Source organism: Amblyraja radiata, chromosome 11, assembly GCF_010909765.2.
Source record: "Amblyraja radiata isolate CabotCenter1 chromosome 11, sAmbRad1.1.pri, whole genome shotgun sequence".
Lineage (NCBI taxonomy): Eukaryota > Metazoa > Chordata > Chondrichthyes > Rajiformes > Rajidae > Amblyraja > Amblyraja radiata.
This window is the reverse complement of record NC_045966.1, coordinates 7,322,471-7,338,647: the sequence shown is the minus strand read 5'-3', so window position 1 is coordinate 7,338,647 and position 16,177 is coordinate 7,322,471. Positions and strand designations below refer to the sequence as shown.

Below are 16,177 nucleotides of genomic sequence, written 5' to 3'. Positions count from 1 at the left end.
CAATAAATTTGTATTGTATTGTATTTTGAGATGGTCTTTCCTCACAGCAAAAGAAAATTAGACATCGTCTTAAAACAAGATGGATTTGCCCTCATAGAAACAAAAGAAATCCAGGTGCAGGTTTATACTAAAGATAGACACAAAGTGCTGGAGTAACTCAGCGGGTCTGGCAGCATCGCAGGAGAGAAAGGATGGGTGACGTTTTGGGTCGGGATCCTTCTCACCCGTCCTTTTTCTCCAGAGATGCTGCCTGACCCGCTGAGTTACTCCGGCACTTTGTGTCTATCTATGGATTTCCCCTCCCATGTACTCGGGTACAGAAAGGGGAATTCAGAGCAGGGAAGAACCCAAATGTCAGGAGTACAGAAATGTTGGCTGCCTGCCATGTGGAGAAATAAATAGAAACTTTCATTCTGCAGATTCTTTGATACAATTGGGGACTTTCAGAGAACACGGGGAATTCTGCACAACGAGACATGAACTACTGCACAATGGGACATAACCTTTACCCATTATAGTTGGCTGTACCAGTGATAACTAACAAACAGCATTTCTTCCCAATAACCCTTTCTGGCTTAAGCCCTCCCTTCACCACCTCCAGTTTAAATTCCATTTGGAATATTTTGGAGGACCAAGAAACCAAGAACCAAGATGCTAGCTGGCTAGGATGGAAGTGTTGTCTAATCAGCTGTCAATGGCTAGCATTTCACTGCATGTGGTTATGGAAGGGCGATAGAGAGGCGAGCAGATTAGAATTGCTAGAAAAATTGAAAGACATGGTCGATTAATCTCAACATTGATTTCCTTGCTTAATATCATTCACCAACTTTTTCATAAACACCCCCCCCCCTCTCCAAAATCCAGACACCATTTCCGACCAAAATGGCGAAATATTAGGCTCCTTCTGAACTAAACAGCTTCAGGACACCTTCTAGCTCACGAACGCCAGGGTTACAAGGGATCTTAGAGTCAGTCATGAGAAGACCTGCGACTTTAGGGATACAGCAAGGAAACGGGCCTTTCAGAACAACGTCCACACTGACCACTGATCACCCCTTACACTAGCACTACCTACACACGAGGGACAATTCACAATGAACAGAAGGAGTGGAGTGTGGGAGGAAACCGGAGTGCCCGGAGAGAGGACCTGTAGTCAGGTTTGAACCCAGGTGTGTCAGGCACCAAGGTAGCAACTCTACAGCTGTGCCGCCCAAGAACTTTGGACATGTTCTCGATGTTGGGGGAGTCTAGAACCAGGGGTCACAGTTTAAGAATAAGGGGTGGGCCATTTAGGACGGAGATGAGGAAAAACTTTTTCACCCAGAGAGTTGCGAATCAGTGGAATTCATCATCGGCAGTCACTCAAAACGAGTATGACTGTCCTCTCATGGAAGACGCCTGTGCGTGACTTTGTTTAACGTGGGGAGACTGGTGCACAGACAGCCATCCCATGGTCCTCGACAGATCTGGGTCAGGATCCAGTGGCATGGAGTCCAAGACGACCGGAGACCCTTTTCTGCTGCAGCCTTCATCCGCCTTCCCAGCCGTTGTGACGCTCCACTAAAGTGTGGCATCATCCTCCGCCTGTTCCACCATCGAGGTCTTGGTTGGATTGCTCTTTGTCAGAGATCTCCCCCTCTACCTTACCGCCATGGGTGGCCCTACCAGGAGCATAGCTCCAGACGGCATCGCTCTCAGGATCTCAGGTCCACACAAGCTTCTCCACCACGACAAGGTGACAATCCACAGAAGGACTGCAGAGATGTTGCCTGTCCCACTGAGTTACCCCAGCATTTTAGGGTCTATCTTCGGTGAAAACCAGCAGCAGCAGTTCGTTCCTACCCAACTCCTCCACACTGACCAAGTTGCCCCGTCTAAGCTAGTCCCATCGGGCCACATTTGGCCTTTACGTTAAAAGAGTCCTCCTTGCAGGCAATGTTTGGAACAGCTGGACAGTTGTCAAAGACGGAACAAAACCTGCCCACCACCCCTTCCCTTATAATGGAAATAACGTGCTGGCAGTCCTCATCCCTGGTATCCTGTCCAACATCTAGCAACCAATTAAGTAACGTTCTTAAAGTAAACACCCCAAGAATCATCATGGTGGAAACAGGCTGCCTTACTTCCTGCATTGCAACTCTCTTAAATACTTCAGAAAGCTCATCATTGGCAGCAAAAGGAGTCGGAAGACTATAAATATTTAGTTTTACAGAGGCATTCAATGATGGTGCAATCGTTGAATACAATGTTGCTTTGGTCGCTACTCTGCCTGAAGAAGTGCCCCGACACAAAACGTTGCCTGGCCTTTCCCCTCAGTTGATGCCTGGCCCGCCAAGTTCCTCCGTCACTTCAAAGACACAAAGTGCTGGAGTAACACAACGGGTCAGGCAACATCTCAGGAAAAACATGGATAGGCGACGTTTCTGGTTGGGGACCCTTCATCAAACCACTTCGGGTCCTGACCTGAAACATCACCTATTCATGTTCTCCAGAGATCCTGCCCGATCCGCTGAGTTACTCCAGCACTTTGTGTATGTATTTGTAAACCAGCATTGTATTCCCCTGCAATTTGCTTTATGGTTAAACATTAGGCAACAATGCAAACAGCATGCAAGGAGCAATCATAAACTTGTTCCAGCTAACTTACTACAGTAGTCCCTTGTTGACCATGGGGGGGTAGAATGGTGTCCATTGTTGCTGATTGTCTCTTATAACCAAGAATGAGATTATCACGTGTTTAAGAAGGAACTGCAGATGCTGGAAAATCGCAGGTACACAAAAATGCTGGAGAAACTCAGCAGGTGCAGCAGCATCTATGGAGCGAAGGAAATAAGCAACGTTTCGGGCCGAAACCCTTCGGAGGAACGGCAGTTGCTGGTTTAAACCAAAGACGGGCACAAAAAACTGGAGTAACTCAGAGGGTCAGGCAGCATCTCTGGAGAGAAGGATTAAGTGATGTTTTGGGTCATAATTGATAGGAGCAGAATTTAGCCTTTAGCCCACCAAGTCTACTCCGCCATTCAATCATGGCTAATCTATCTTTCCCTCTTAACCCCATTCTCCTACCTTCTCCCCGACACCCATACCAATCAAGAATATATCTATCTCTGCCTTAAAAATATTCACTGACTTGGCCTCCACAGCCTTCTGTGACAATGAAGTCCACAGATTCACCACACTCTGATAAAATAAATTTCTCCTCATCTCCTTCCTAAAGAAACTTCCTTTTATTCTGAGGCTATGACTGATGCCAGGCTCATCCACTAGTGGAAACATCCTCTCCACATCCACTCTATCCAGGCCTTTCACTAGTTGCTAACATCAATGAGGTCCACCCCTCATCCTTCTAAACTCCAGCGAGTAGAGGCTGAAGGCTATCGATCCCAAAACACCACCTATTCCTTTTTTCCAGAGATGCTGCCTGACCGGCTGAGTTACTCCAGCTTTGTGTTTGTCTAAGGGATTATCATTGTACAAGTTGTATAAACAACACCCAAAATAAAATGGAAAATTCTGTAAGCACTTAATAGGTCAGGTCATGCCCAGGGGAAGGGAAACAGAGCTAACACTTGAAGACACTTAAGCAAAACAAAGTCATGGCGAAACTCAATGTAAGACACACCTCATTATTCCCCATTAGATCAAGTCTGGCATTTACTGGCATTTTTCAAAAACTGATCAGGTCAACAAAAAATGCAATTCTGTTTGTAATTTGAAAATGCATAGATCAAGTCATCCTTTAAAATCATACAGCTTGTATTTCACTCTACTAGACACGAGTCGAATTCCTTTTGGACAATTGAGATATGTATATGCTTTTGATTACAAAATAATTTTGTGGAATAATGCACTGGTGAAGCTGCATATGCAGAGACGGACAAATCATTTAAAATATATTGCTTAAGAAGGAACTACAGATGCTGGAAAATCGAAGGTAGACAAAAGTGCTGGAGAAACTCAGCGGGTGCAGCAGCATCTATGGAGCGAAGGAAATTGGTAAAGTTTCGGGGTTTCGGCCAGAAACGTTGCCTATTTCCTTTGCTCCATAGATGCTGCTGCACCCGCTGAGTTTCTCCAGCACTTTTGTCTTCATTTAAAATATATATATTTTTGGTTCTATTTAACAAGCTGATAATCAATAATTCCAGCACTAAAATAATGACCAGTGGATCAAGACTAACAAGGGTCAGCAGATATCTGATGAATACAACCACTCCAGAGAAACCAATAATGTAGAATAGTCTGCTTTGATCTGTCATTTTCACACCTTACCCTTCCATATCTCTAGACTCCCTCTCCCCCGACTTTCAGTCTGAAGAAGGGTTTCGACCCAAAACATCACCCATTCCTTCTCTCCAGAGATGCTGCCTGTCCCGCTAAGTAATTCCTGCATTGTGTCTATCTTGGGTGTAAACCAGCATCTGTTGTTCCTTCCTACACAAACCAGTAATGGTATTTTTTTGGGTTGGGGCAGGCAGAGTGCTTGGTATTTTAATTAAAGAATAGACTAGCAAACAGACTGGTTGCATTACAGCCTGGCTCGGTAACTCAAACGCCCAGGAATGAAGGAGGCTACAGAGATGCCCGCCCCATCATAGGTACAGAGTTCCCCACCATTGAAAGGCTCTATAGAAGGCATTGCCTCAAAAAAACAGCCAATATCATCAGTGGCCCACACCACCCTGGCCACACTCTCATCTCGCTTCTACCATCGAGAGGGTGGTATAGAAGCACAAAAACAGTCAAGAACAGCATCTTGCTAACAACTAGACATTAAAGCCCGCACAGCATTAACCACTACCTCAGCAACTATGAACCACCATGGACTGTTTTTGGCAGCACTACAGACTTTGGCTTTAAACAATTATGGTTACCTAGTAATACTGTTATTAATACATTGTATTATGGGCTAATATATATTTTATTTGTGCGTGTTATTACATTAATGGGCTTGTTAAACTGCAGCAAGCACATATTTCATTGCTCTGTTGCGACACAAACCCATTAAATTCTTAGAGTAGAAACAAGGAACTGCAGATGCTGGTTTGCAGAAGACACAAAGTGCTGAGGTTGGATCCTGATCCAAAACGTCACCCCTCAATGTTCTCCAGAGTTGCTGCCTGACGTGCTGAGTTAATCCAGCACTGTGTCTGCTTCTGCAATGAATTCTTGCTTGCTACAGGTTAACAGATTTAGGGGTGGCACATTGATAGAGTTGCTGCCTTACAGTGCCAGGGACCTGGCCTTCACCCTGACTATGGGTGCTGTCTGTAAGCTCTCTCTGTTATTGCGTAGGTTTTCTCTGGATGCTCCGGTTTCCTCCCACACTCCAAAGGCGTACAGGTTTTTAGATTAATTGGTTTCCCTAAATTTTAACCATCTTTGATCAGACTTTACCTTGCACCAAACGTTAATCCCTTATCATGTATCTGTGCACTGCATATGGCTTGATTGCAATAATGTATTGTCTTTCCACTGAATGGTTAGCATGCAAAAGCTTTTCACTGTACCTCTGTACACATGGCAATAAACTAAAACCAAACTGAAATAGTGGGGTATAGGTATGAATCAAGGTGTAACCTGATGTTCACTAATTATACAACTGCTTAACAAAACAGTTAAGTCACGGTGGCGAAGCAGTAGAGTTGCTGTCTTACAGCGAATGCAGCTCTGGAGACCCGGGTTCGATCCCGACTACGGGCACTGTCTGCACGGAGTTTGTACCTTCTCCCCGTGACCCGCGTGGGTTTTCTCCAAGATCTTCGGTTTCCTCCCACATTCCAAAGACGTGCAGGTATGTAGGTTAATTGGCTTGGCAAATGTAAAAATTGTCCCGAGTGGGTGTAGGATAGTGTTAATGTGCGGGGATCGCTGGTCGGCACGGAACCGGTGGGCCGAAGGGCCTGTTTCCACGCTGTATCTCGAAACTAAACTAAACAAACAAACCTTGTTCAACTGGGGATTTCCACAGAATGTTTAAAACCGACCATTGTCTAACACGACCAGAGAAGCCAAAGGAGTTCCCCTGAGATTCCATGGAGATGTGCAAATGCCTGATATAGGAGTAGAGGCATTTATGGACACAGCTAATCGCAGAAAGAGCCTCATGGTTGAGGAGCATGGTGGAATGTGAAGAGTCCAAAAAAGGCTTTTGCATTTTACTTTCAAAACTGCTGGGGGAAAAAAAGAGTCAATGTTGAAAATCGCTTGAAGATGCTTCGGTCAAATAGTCCAGTCACCCAGTCAGAGATTTTTTGTAAACTAGCATCTGAAAAGTTCCCTAACAGGATAGGCAGCACCTCTAGAGAGAAGGAATGGGTGACTTTGAGTTGAGACCCTTCCTCAGACCTCGGGTCTTGACCCAAAACATCACCTCTCCAGAGATGCTGCCTGTCCCCGCTGAGCTACCCCAGCTTTTTGTGTCTATCTTCGGTTTAAACCAGCATCTGCAGTCCCTTCCCACAGATCTGAAGTTCCTTGTGTCTTTATTAAGTTGTGCCAATTTATAAGTTGCATGTTAGATTTTGTCGTTTACAGGAATAAAATAACATTTTCATTATCCAAATGAATACTTGGCAGAATTAGCATTCTAAAAGGCAGCTTTAGGTTAGAACTGTCTTGCGTGAAATTCTGGTGAGACTCCTATGTCTCAATACACCATCCCCAAGCCCCTCTGTGGTGGTGAATGCAGCTGTACAGTTTATATGGCTAATTCCACATTAGTGTCCTGACGAGCAATCACTTGGGTGTTTCAACTACAGTGCACTGGTCCAGGCATTCAACAATTGCAACTTCCAGCAAAAGAAAATCCAGCATTTCAGCCAAAAGAACAGAACATCTTTCAATTTATAAGCCTAGAGGTGATAGCAAAGCAATGCCTTATAGCCCATTCCATCACCGACCCGACTTCCCACCATTTCACACTGCCTTGGAAAAGTAAACGACATAATTGCCGACTTGTCCTACCCTGGTCATTCCTTCTTCTGTGTTCAGGAACAGCTTCTTCCCCTCCGTTATCAGGGTTCTGAACAATCCTTCCATAAGCCTTTGTGCTGTGAAGGGCGGCAGGGTAGAGCAGCTGTAGAGTTGCTGCCTTGCAGCACCAGAGACGCGGGCTCGATGCTGACTACGGGTGCTGAATATACAGAGTTTGTACCAAAGATCCTATAGCGAGCAAGATAGATCACTCTACGAAAAAGACGTAGTACGGTCATGGGCAGATTCATGGGTCATTTTCGGCCCCATTTCCATAACCGGCTTCCGTCTCCGCACCAAAGATCCCGTAGGACACTAGTGCAGAGATAGAAGCCGGTTACGGAAACATCCCCGTACAAATAAAAGTAATTTGGGAAAAATCTTCTCATTTTCAGAATTATAATTTATTAACACAAACTGTTCCCCCGCAACGTTGATTACACTGCGAGTCGGGTTGCGTTATTGAAATGGATGAAAAAAAAGGCCCACGTTCCGCACTACACGTCAACCCATTACGTTTAGAAGGAGTGGTCTATCTTGGTCCGCTATAGGATCTTTGGTTTGTACGCTCGCCCTATGCTCGCATGTGTTTTCCACGGGCGCTCTGGTTTCCTCCCACACTCCAAAGATGCAGATTTGTAGGTTAATTGGCTTCAGTAAAAATTATAATTTGTCCCTCGTCAGCGTTCGGCACAGACTCGGAGGCTGACTACCTTGCTGCTGCATCTGCATCACTAACAGGGCTCTCACTTAACTTTTATTCTCTGTTGTCAGCCGGGCAACCTTGGCAGCTTTTTAGGTTGCCAAATGACAGTTTAGGTGGTCATTTAAGACGGCTTGTATGACGCGTGCGATAATGTGCTCGGACGAAGTGCGTAGTTACCCATCGGAATTATGCTAAATGAAGCATTCACATATTATTAAACTGTCTGGATACACCTCTAGCCCATTGCGGACATTGGATTTTGTTTCTGGAACTAATTTGCCACAATGTTGAGAACTATATTCTGCACTCTTTATCTTTCCCTTTGCTCTACCTATTGTACTAGAGTTTAACTTGATTGGATTTATGTATGGTATATTTAATCTGATTGAATAGCATACAAAACAATGTTTCTCACAGTACCTGGGTACTCAGGATAATAATAAATAATAATCCCAAAATTATGAGAGTTTTAATCAATGTCTAAAGAAATATCAGCCTCCAGGTGGCAGCACAATGTTAGCTCCAAAAGAGCCTACCTAGATAGTGAACTTCACCTTCAGTCATACGCCATGGAAACAGGCTCTTCAGCCCAACTCACCCATGCTGACCAAGATACCCCATCTACGCTACTCCCACCTGCCCATGTTGCTCAAACATACAATGATGATTGGAAAGGGGCAAGAAACCTTACTTTTGGTTTAGAGATAGTGCGAAAACAGGCCTTTTGGCCCGACGAGTCCTCAGCGGCCATTCACTCGTTCTATGCTAACCCACTTTTGCATCCTACGCACGAGGGACAATTTACAGAAGCCAAATATTAACCTATAAACCTGCACGACTTTGGAATGTGGGAGGAAACCAGAGCACCCGGAGAAAACCCACATGGTTACAGGGCGAAGGTACAAGCTCCGTGCAGGCAGCACCCGTACTCAGGTACCAACCTGGGTCTGTGGCGCTGAGGCAGCAACTCTACCGCAGCGCCACTGCTTTGGAGTTTCTCCATGGCCACCATATCCAAGTATCCACACATTACTATGTGTGCTTCGCATCTCTACAAGAAAACTTACAAAATACCCACACACACACACATGACAAACCATCTTCCACATATCATGCACAAAGTGCTCAGTTCTCTTTGCATTCCAAGCTTCTAGTTGAAGATTAGTTGCGAGATTTGTTCACAAAAGGCCGAACAAGACGGCCGTTTGATGGATTTGCACAAAAGGGAGAACCGACGGAAAAGTGACAAATCAACGAACATAACATATCATCTCAAATTGTGACCTGGGAACTTAAACCCTAACAATAGACAGAGTGCTCCAGTTAATGTTTGCTGTCATTTTTAATTCTATAAACTAATTACAGATTTTCTATTTTCATTAATTGCAACATTGAATAAAAACAAATTTGTTAAGCAATTGTTGCCTTGTCATTAAGTGTCCTGCATACTATAGCAATTATCATTCAGAACAGTTACATAGTATTTTATGACTGTTGTCAGTTCTTACAGCAGAATCTCAAATCCTGCTAACACTAAAGGCTTTGTGTGGAAGGACTACAATCTAAGTATAGTTTTGGTTTAGTTTTTGGAGATACTGTGCGGAAATAGGCCCCTTCGGTCCACCGAATCCTCACCGACCAGCGATCCCCGCACATTCACATATTCCTACACACATGGACAATTTATTTATATTTATACCAAGCCAATTAACCTACAAACCTGTACGTCTTTGGAGTGTGAGAGGAAGCCAAAGATCTTACCAAATATTACTTTGTGTTTATTTAAATCCTAAAAGGGTTAGAAACATCTGCACCCCTCAAGCTATGCACATTGTGAAATCACAATATTTTCAATTTATTAAAAAAGCGGAAAAAATATTTTTAAAGTATTTGCGAATGGGCAATGCTAATACAACATTAAGAATGTAAAATTGCTACACGAATGAGAATTTAACTAATTTACCAGATTAATTCTTTAATTTGATTTTCAAGGAAATATTGGTCAAAGCCATCTTCATGGATACTGCGATTTCAAGGGAAAGGTGGCAAGGTAGTTGGATTGAGTGCCACTGACAAATGGCTTCCCATTTCACTCTTATCCGATACACCGTCTCCTTTCTCTCTTGTCTTTGTCCACCCATCAAAACATCCTCACCTACAATAGAAGATAGGCTGCTGGAGGAATTCACAGGTCAGGCAGCATCTCTGGAGAAAAGGCACGGTGGCACAGCTGGTAGAGCTGCTGACTCACAGCGCCAGAGACCCCGGGGTTTGATCCTGACTACGGGTGCTTTCTGTGTGGAGTTTGCATGTTCTCCTTGTGACCATGCAAGTTTCCTCCCACATGCCAAAGACATGCGGGTTTGTAGGTGAATTGGTCTCTGCAAATTAGCCCTGGTGTGTAGGGAACTACATAAACAAAACATAACATTAGTAACATAAAACTAACGATCGATGGTTGGCGTGGACTTGGTGGGTCGAAGGGCCTGTTTACATGCTGTATCCCCAAGCTAGATGCCTTCGTCAGTACTGGTCATCCAGGCATTATGTGTAGGAAGAAAATGCAGATGCTGGTTTAAACCGAAGATAGACACAAAAAAAAAAAAAAAAGCTGGAGTAATTCAGCGAGACAGGCAGCATCTCTGGAGAGAAGGAATGGATGACGTTTTGTGTCGAGACCCTTCTTCAGTCTGAAGAAGGGTCGAGACCCCAAACCCCACCCATTCCTTCTCTCCAGATGCTTCCTTTGTCGCTGAGTTACTCCAGCTTTTCATGCCTATCATCCAGGCATTACTCAGGATGGAACAGGCTCAATCACTTTCTGCCCACTAACCCACTGGGACTGCTGTATTCAAGGTCTGTCAATGTTGTCATTCTTGTATCTACACTACAACACCCTACAACACCAGTCGTGCATTGCAAACATGTATAGACACAATTTGCTGGGCTAATTTAGCAGGCCAGTCTGCATCTATGAAGAAAATGGATAAATGAATATCAGAAGAAAGCTCCAGTCCTGAAACGCCTACTATTCATGTTCTCCACAGATGCAGTTACTCCTGCACTTTGCTTCTATCTTCGGTATAAACCATCACCTGCAGTTCCTTGTTATTACATAGCAAACCACTTGATGACCCAGCTCTACCCACAAAGCACAGCTACTGCATATTATATTCCTGGATGAGCTATGGATAAGGAGGGGTTGGTTTTTTTTGTTTTTTTTTTTTAAAGAAGGCAGTTGGCCAAATACAAGCAAATGGGATTGAGAGGGAAAGATAGGCCAGCCACGATTGAATGGCTGAGTAGACTTGTTGGGCCGAATGGCCTAATTATGCTCCCCTAACTTGTGAACATAAATGGGGCTAGCCCAATCTACCAACTCAAGGACATGTGTAGGTGACATTTTAGGTCTGAAGGAGGGTCCCAACCAAAATGTCTTCCTGTCCACGTACTCCAGAGATGCTGCCTGACCCGCTGACTCACTCCAGCACTTTGTGCTTTATGCAAAATTCCAACATCTGCAGTTCCTTGTGTCTCCACGCCAAACCCAATGCCTAGTTCCATGCTGTAGAGCTCTATGATGATGTCACAAGTTTACTAAAACATTTAGGGTATTGTCAGTTGTGTATAGCTATCATTTTCCAGTCAGTCAAAGGGTTGCTATTCAACACTCAATTAAAATTATTCCATACACAATAGAATTTCTAAAGCAGTATATTGGACCCAATTGTATATTGGGTACACAGTACTCTCTCTCCCAATTCAGAGTCTGAAGAAGGGTCTTGGCCCAAAATGTCACCCATTCCTTTTCTCCAGAGATGCTGCCTGACATGCTGAGTTACTCCAGCATTTTGTGTCTATCTTCAGTGTAAACCAGCATCTGCAGTTCCTTCCTATACAAATTTGTGGAACTCATCGTATGTGGAGGCCAAGTCATTGGGTAGGAAGGAACTGCAGATGCTGGTTTAAACCAAAGATGACACAAAAAGCTTGCTTGTCAGAGAGGAGAATTTTGTCAAAGTAAACAAAGTTATAAGAAGGTTCTCGACCCAAAACGTCACTCATTCCTTCTCTCCAGAAATACTGCTCGCCCCGCTGAGTTACTCCAGCTTTTTGTTTCTATCTCCAAGTCATTGGGTATTTTTAAAGTGGAGACTCACAGGTTCTTGATTAGCAATGGTGTCATGGGGAGAAGTCAGAAGAATGGGGTTGAGGGAAAAACATTGATTAGCCATGATCACTCACCCCTGTCATTGCAAAGTGCTTTGAGCAGCTGATCTTGGCTCACCTCAAAGCCAGCCTCCCCCCCACACTGGACCCCCATCAGTTTGCCTACCGGACCAACAGGTCTACAGAGGACACGTTATCGGCGGCCCTACACTCTGCCCTGACCCACCTGGACAGCAATAACACCTACATCAGATTGCTGTTCATTGATTTCAGCTTTGCCTTTAACACTGTCATCCCCGCCAGCTTGATCACCAAACTCAATGGACTTGGCATCTCCACCTCCCTCTGCAATTGGACACTGGATTTCCTCACCAACAGACCACAGTCTGTTAGGGTCAACAACCTCACCTCCTCCACTATAACACTGAACACCGGCGTGCCACAGGGCTGTGTGCTCAGCCCTCTTCTCTACTCCCTCTTCACCCATGACTGCATCCCTAAGAATAGCTCCAACGCCATCATTAAATTTGCCGACGACACCACGGTGGTAGGACTGATCAGTGACAACGACGAGTCAGCCTACAGGGAGGAGGTCCAGCACCTGACAACCTGGTGTGCCAACAATAACCTCGTCCTCAACTCCAAGAAGACGAAGGAAATTATTGTTGACTTCAGGAAGAACAGAGGGGGCAGACATACCCCCATCCATATAAACGGGACTGAGGTGGAGCGCGTCTCCAACTACAAATTCCTCGGGGTACACATCTCGGAGGATCTGTCCTGGTCCCTCAATACCACCAAACTGATCAAAAAGGCGCAGCAGCGACTTTACTTCCTGAGGAGGCTCAAGAAAGCTCACCTGTCCCCCCAGATCCTGACCAACTTTTACCGCTGTACCATCGAGAGCATCCTGACCACATGCTTCACGGTATGGTACAGCAGTTGCACCGTAGCGGACAGGAAGGCACTACAACGGGTGGTGAAAACCACTCAGTACATCATCGGTGCCCCGCTCCCTGCCATGGATGCCCTCCACCGAAAACGGTGTCTGAGACGGGCCGGGCAGATCATCAAAGACCCCTCCCACCCCAACCATGGACTGTTTGCCCTCCTCCCATCAGGGAGGCGGTACAGGAGCCTCAGGTCTCGTACTAGTAGGATGAGGAACAGCTTCTACAACAACAATATCACATTGCTGAACTCGGAGTCCCACCGATAGATTTCTCCAGTCTCTCCGTCCACATTGTTTGCTTATTCTGTATTTTTATTTCTATATTGCACTATTACTACGGACTGACGCTAAACTGCATTTCGTTGTACCCATACTTGTATCTGTGCAATGACATTAAAATTAAAATTGAATTGAATTGAATGGCTTAGTAGACGATGGGCTGAATGGCGCTGCAGAGTTATAAAAACTGCACAGAGCATTACAAACGCTCAACTGCCCTCCTTGGATGATATATATATAAGGCCCGATGCTTGCGCCAGGCCACAAACATCAAGCAGGACACATCCCACCCTGCCAACCACCTTTTCACTCTGCTACCCTCTGGGAGGCGATTCAGGTCTCTGAAGGCTCGCACCGGTAGATTAAAAAATAGTTTCTACCCATGTGCGATAAAAGAGCTTAATTCCAACAGAGAACACTGGGGAAGCAAAATGTAATTCCAAGAAATGCCACCAAATTCTTTTTAAATACTTATTTATTATTTTACTAATAAGTGTACATATGTGTCAATGGTTGTCGTGTTTGTATTTTTTTTTTAACCGGAGGAGATGTAATGGAATTTCGTTGCACAGTATTGTGCAATGACAATAAACGTATTCATTCATTCATTCTGCTCCTGTGACATGAACTTAATGAGCTTTGTGCCAACATGTAATTCCATTCAAAGAAGAAATCTGAAGAAGGGTTTCGGCCCGAAACGTCGCCTATTTCCTTCGCTCCATAGATGCTGCTGCACCCGCTGAGTTTCTCCAGCATTTTTGTGTACCTTCGATCTTCCAGCATCTGCAGTTCCTTCTTGAACAACATGTAATTCCATTGCACCCTGGAGTATGTGACAATATACTAATCATACCAATGTACAAACCACAATATACTAACCATTCAAGTATTTAAAGCCAACTAATTTGTTACTGATTTCCACAGCACAAGTGCTCAGATGTGGTCTCACCTTACACTCTGAATTGACATAAGAGCCGTATAAACAGACCGATCCCAACCAGCTCCTAAGGTCAACACTATGGATTTCTTTCCCTACCAAACAATTGCACAGAGCATTAAATCCAAAAAGGTGGGTACAAAATGCTGGAGTAACTCAGCGGGTCAGGCAGCATCTCTGGAGAGAAGTTTCGGGTCAAGACCTAAGGGAGACCTAAATGGAAATGCTGGCTTCCAACATCCAGACCCTTAGTCGAACCGAAACGTGACCCATTCCTTCTCTCCAGAGATGATGCCTGACCCGTTGAGTTACTCCAACATCTTGTGTCTACCTTCGATTTAAACCAGCATCTGCAGTTCTTTCCTACACATTAAATCCACAAACATTCATTTTAAAAGGTGATAAAATCATTCGACGTTTGAGCCTAAATGCTCTACTTAAGTATTAACATAAATGACAAAGGCAAAATTTTCAATTAAATATTTTGATACATCTGAGAATCCAAAACTAAAAGATCCGTTTAGTTTTATTGCATTGTAGAATTCATACAAACTCCCTTGAGTACCATTTTTATAGTTCCTTCTTTGTAAGATGTAGTTACGACTTTGTTACCCCAGGAGAATACTGGAAATCTCTCAATTTATAAACCGCCTTCAGCTAAAGTGGGTCCCAACCGACGAGGGATACATGTGCACTTACTATGAACAAAACACTTACTAAAACAAGCAAAGACTATGCAAAGCGAGAAAAGTATGTGATTTATTAGCGATGCCAAACAAGGACAAGTGATTTAAAACAACGTTAATGGCCATTTAAAATTGTTACATACATACAGAGAGTGGAAAGAGCCACATTATTTGCTAAATATTTCAACTGAGCCCTGTATGAATTATAGCTCAACGTTAACCTTCATCCAAAAATGCGCCCACAATGAGAGTTGTAGCGTGGTTTCCTGACAAAAAAAATATTCTTCTCTCGGAACTGAACCTTGCTTGTTGCATTAACTCACTCGTGCATTCAGGAAAATTGCCTTCAGCATTTTCAACGAGTCCCATTTCACCACTTGAAATAACACTAGAGTCCAGAACCCAGCAGAGGTTCACTTACGGTGAACTAGTCTGCAGCCCGTTATGCCTTCGAGATAACAATAGGGGCGATTGTTTTAAAAAACTCGCATCCAGCACTAGGCACCAAGTAAATATTCGAGTTAGCACACAATTGCAAGTGCAAAGAGTAGCAAGCCAATGTTCCACCTTCACAGAGTGAAACAAATAACACTGGCAAAATAAAGAGTCTGGAATGGTCGAGAATACCCTTACTTCAAACCACATTTAAAAAGCAGAAACTTAAGGGCCATTCCAGAATTACTTTTTAACACAAAGTGACCAGCACAAGTTTGCTGCAAGTTTCCATCATCTGCTGACCTCCTTCAAGATCTGAAATCACAATGACACGGTCACACATTGTCGCCAGGATGAACTGTACCACGGCTCGCTGAGCAAATAGCTTCAAGTGCAATGGAAGAGAAGTTTCCCATTGCCCTTCTCCCGCAGAGAGGTGTTGCTTACCCGCGATATTGTTAAGGGCTGGCTATAATCCTTGCCTCCTACTAATCTAAAGCCCCATGGTGAAGGTCCGTACAGAGTCACAGGGTGAGGCATTTTTTTTTAATGTGCAATGCTCCTCCAGCAACAATTTGCAACAAGCACTTTCTGTCTTCCCAGCGAGACTGACTAAGCAAAAAAAAGCTGCAATAACCCTTCCCTCCTCTCTATCCCCCTCCCTTTAAATGAAGTGCTTTCGCATTACGTCATTGACCGGGACATCCCCCGTCCGCGCGTGACGCAGTCCAAAGGAGCCGCCGCTGTGATTGACAGCCCCGCCGTCGTTGCCAGGGCGACCGCTCCCGGGACTCCAGGACGCGCGCAGTGCTCGCTGGGAGTTGTAGTCCGCATTCACAGGCAGCATCATGCCCACCAAGTGAACCATTGAAGGTAGACACAAAATGCTGGAATAACTCAGTGGGAGTCGGGTCAGGCAGTATCTCTGGAGAGAAGGAATGGGTGACGTTTCGGGTCGAGATGCTTGTCTCCATTTACACTTTGCAAATCAGTGCAGGTCAAAATAGGGTTGTGGGCTCACTGGAAATTTTAACGTC

The 16,177-nt window shown here is 44.5% G+C and overlaps 1 protein-coding gene across 2 annotated transcripts in view; it reads right to left on the bottom strand.

Moving 5' to 3' along the window:
* Positions 1–15,791, bottom strand: part of LOC116978246 (PDZ and LIM domain protein 4-like) — a 69,087-nt gene extending 53,296 nt beyond the window's left edge. The window contains exon 1 of one of the 2 annotated variants that reach the window (XM_033029244.1): positions 15,588–15,791. In XM_033029244.1, coding sequence (XP_032885135.1) covers positions 15,588–15,680 — 93 coding nt within the window. In that variant the 5' untranslated portion in view covers positions 15,681–15,791. The other variant, XM_033029245.1, reaches the window with a different exon arrangement.
* Between the last annotated feature and the right edge of the window lie 386 nt (positions 15,792–16,177).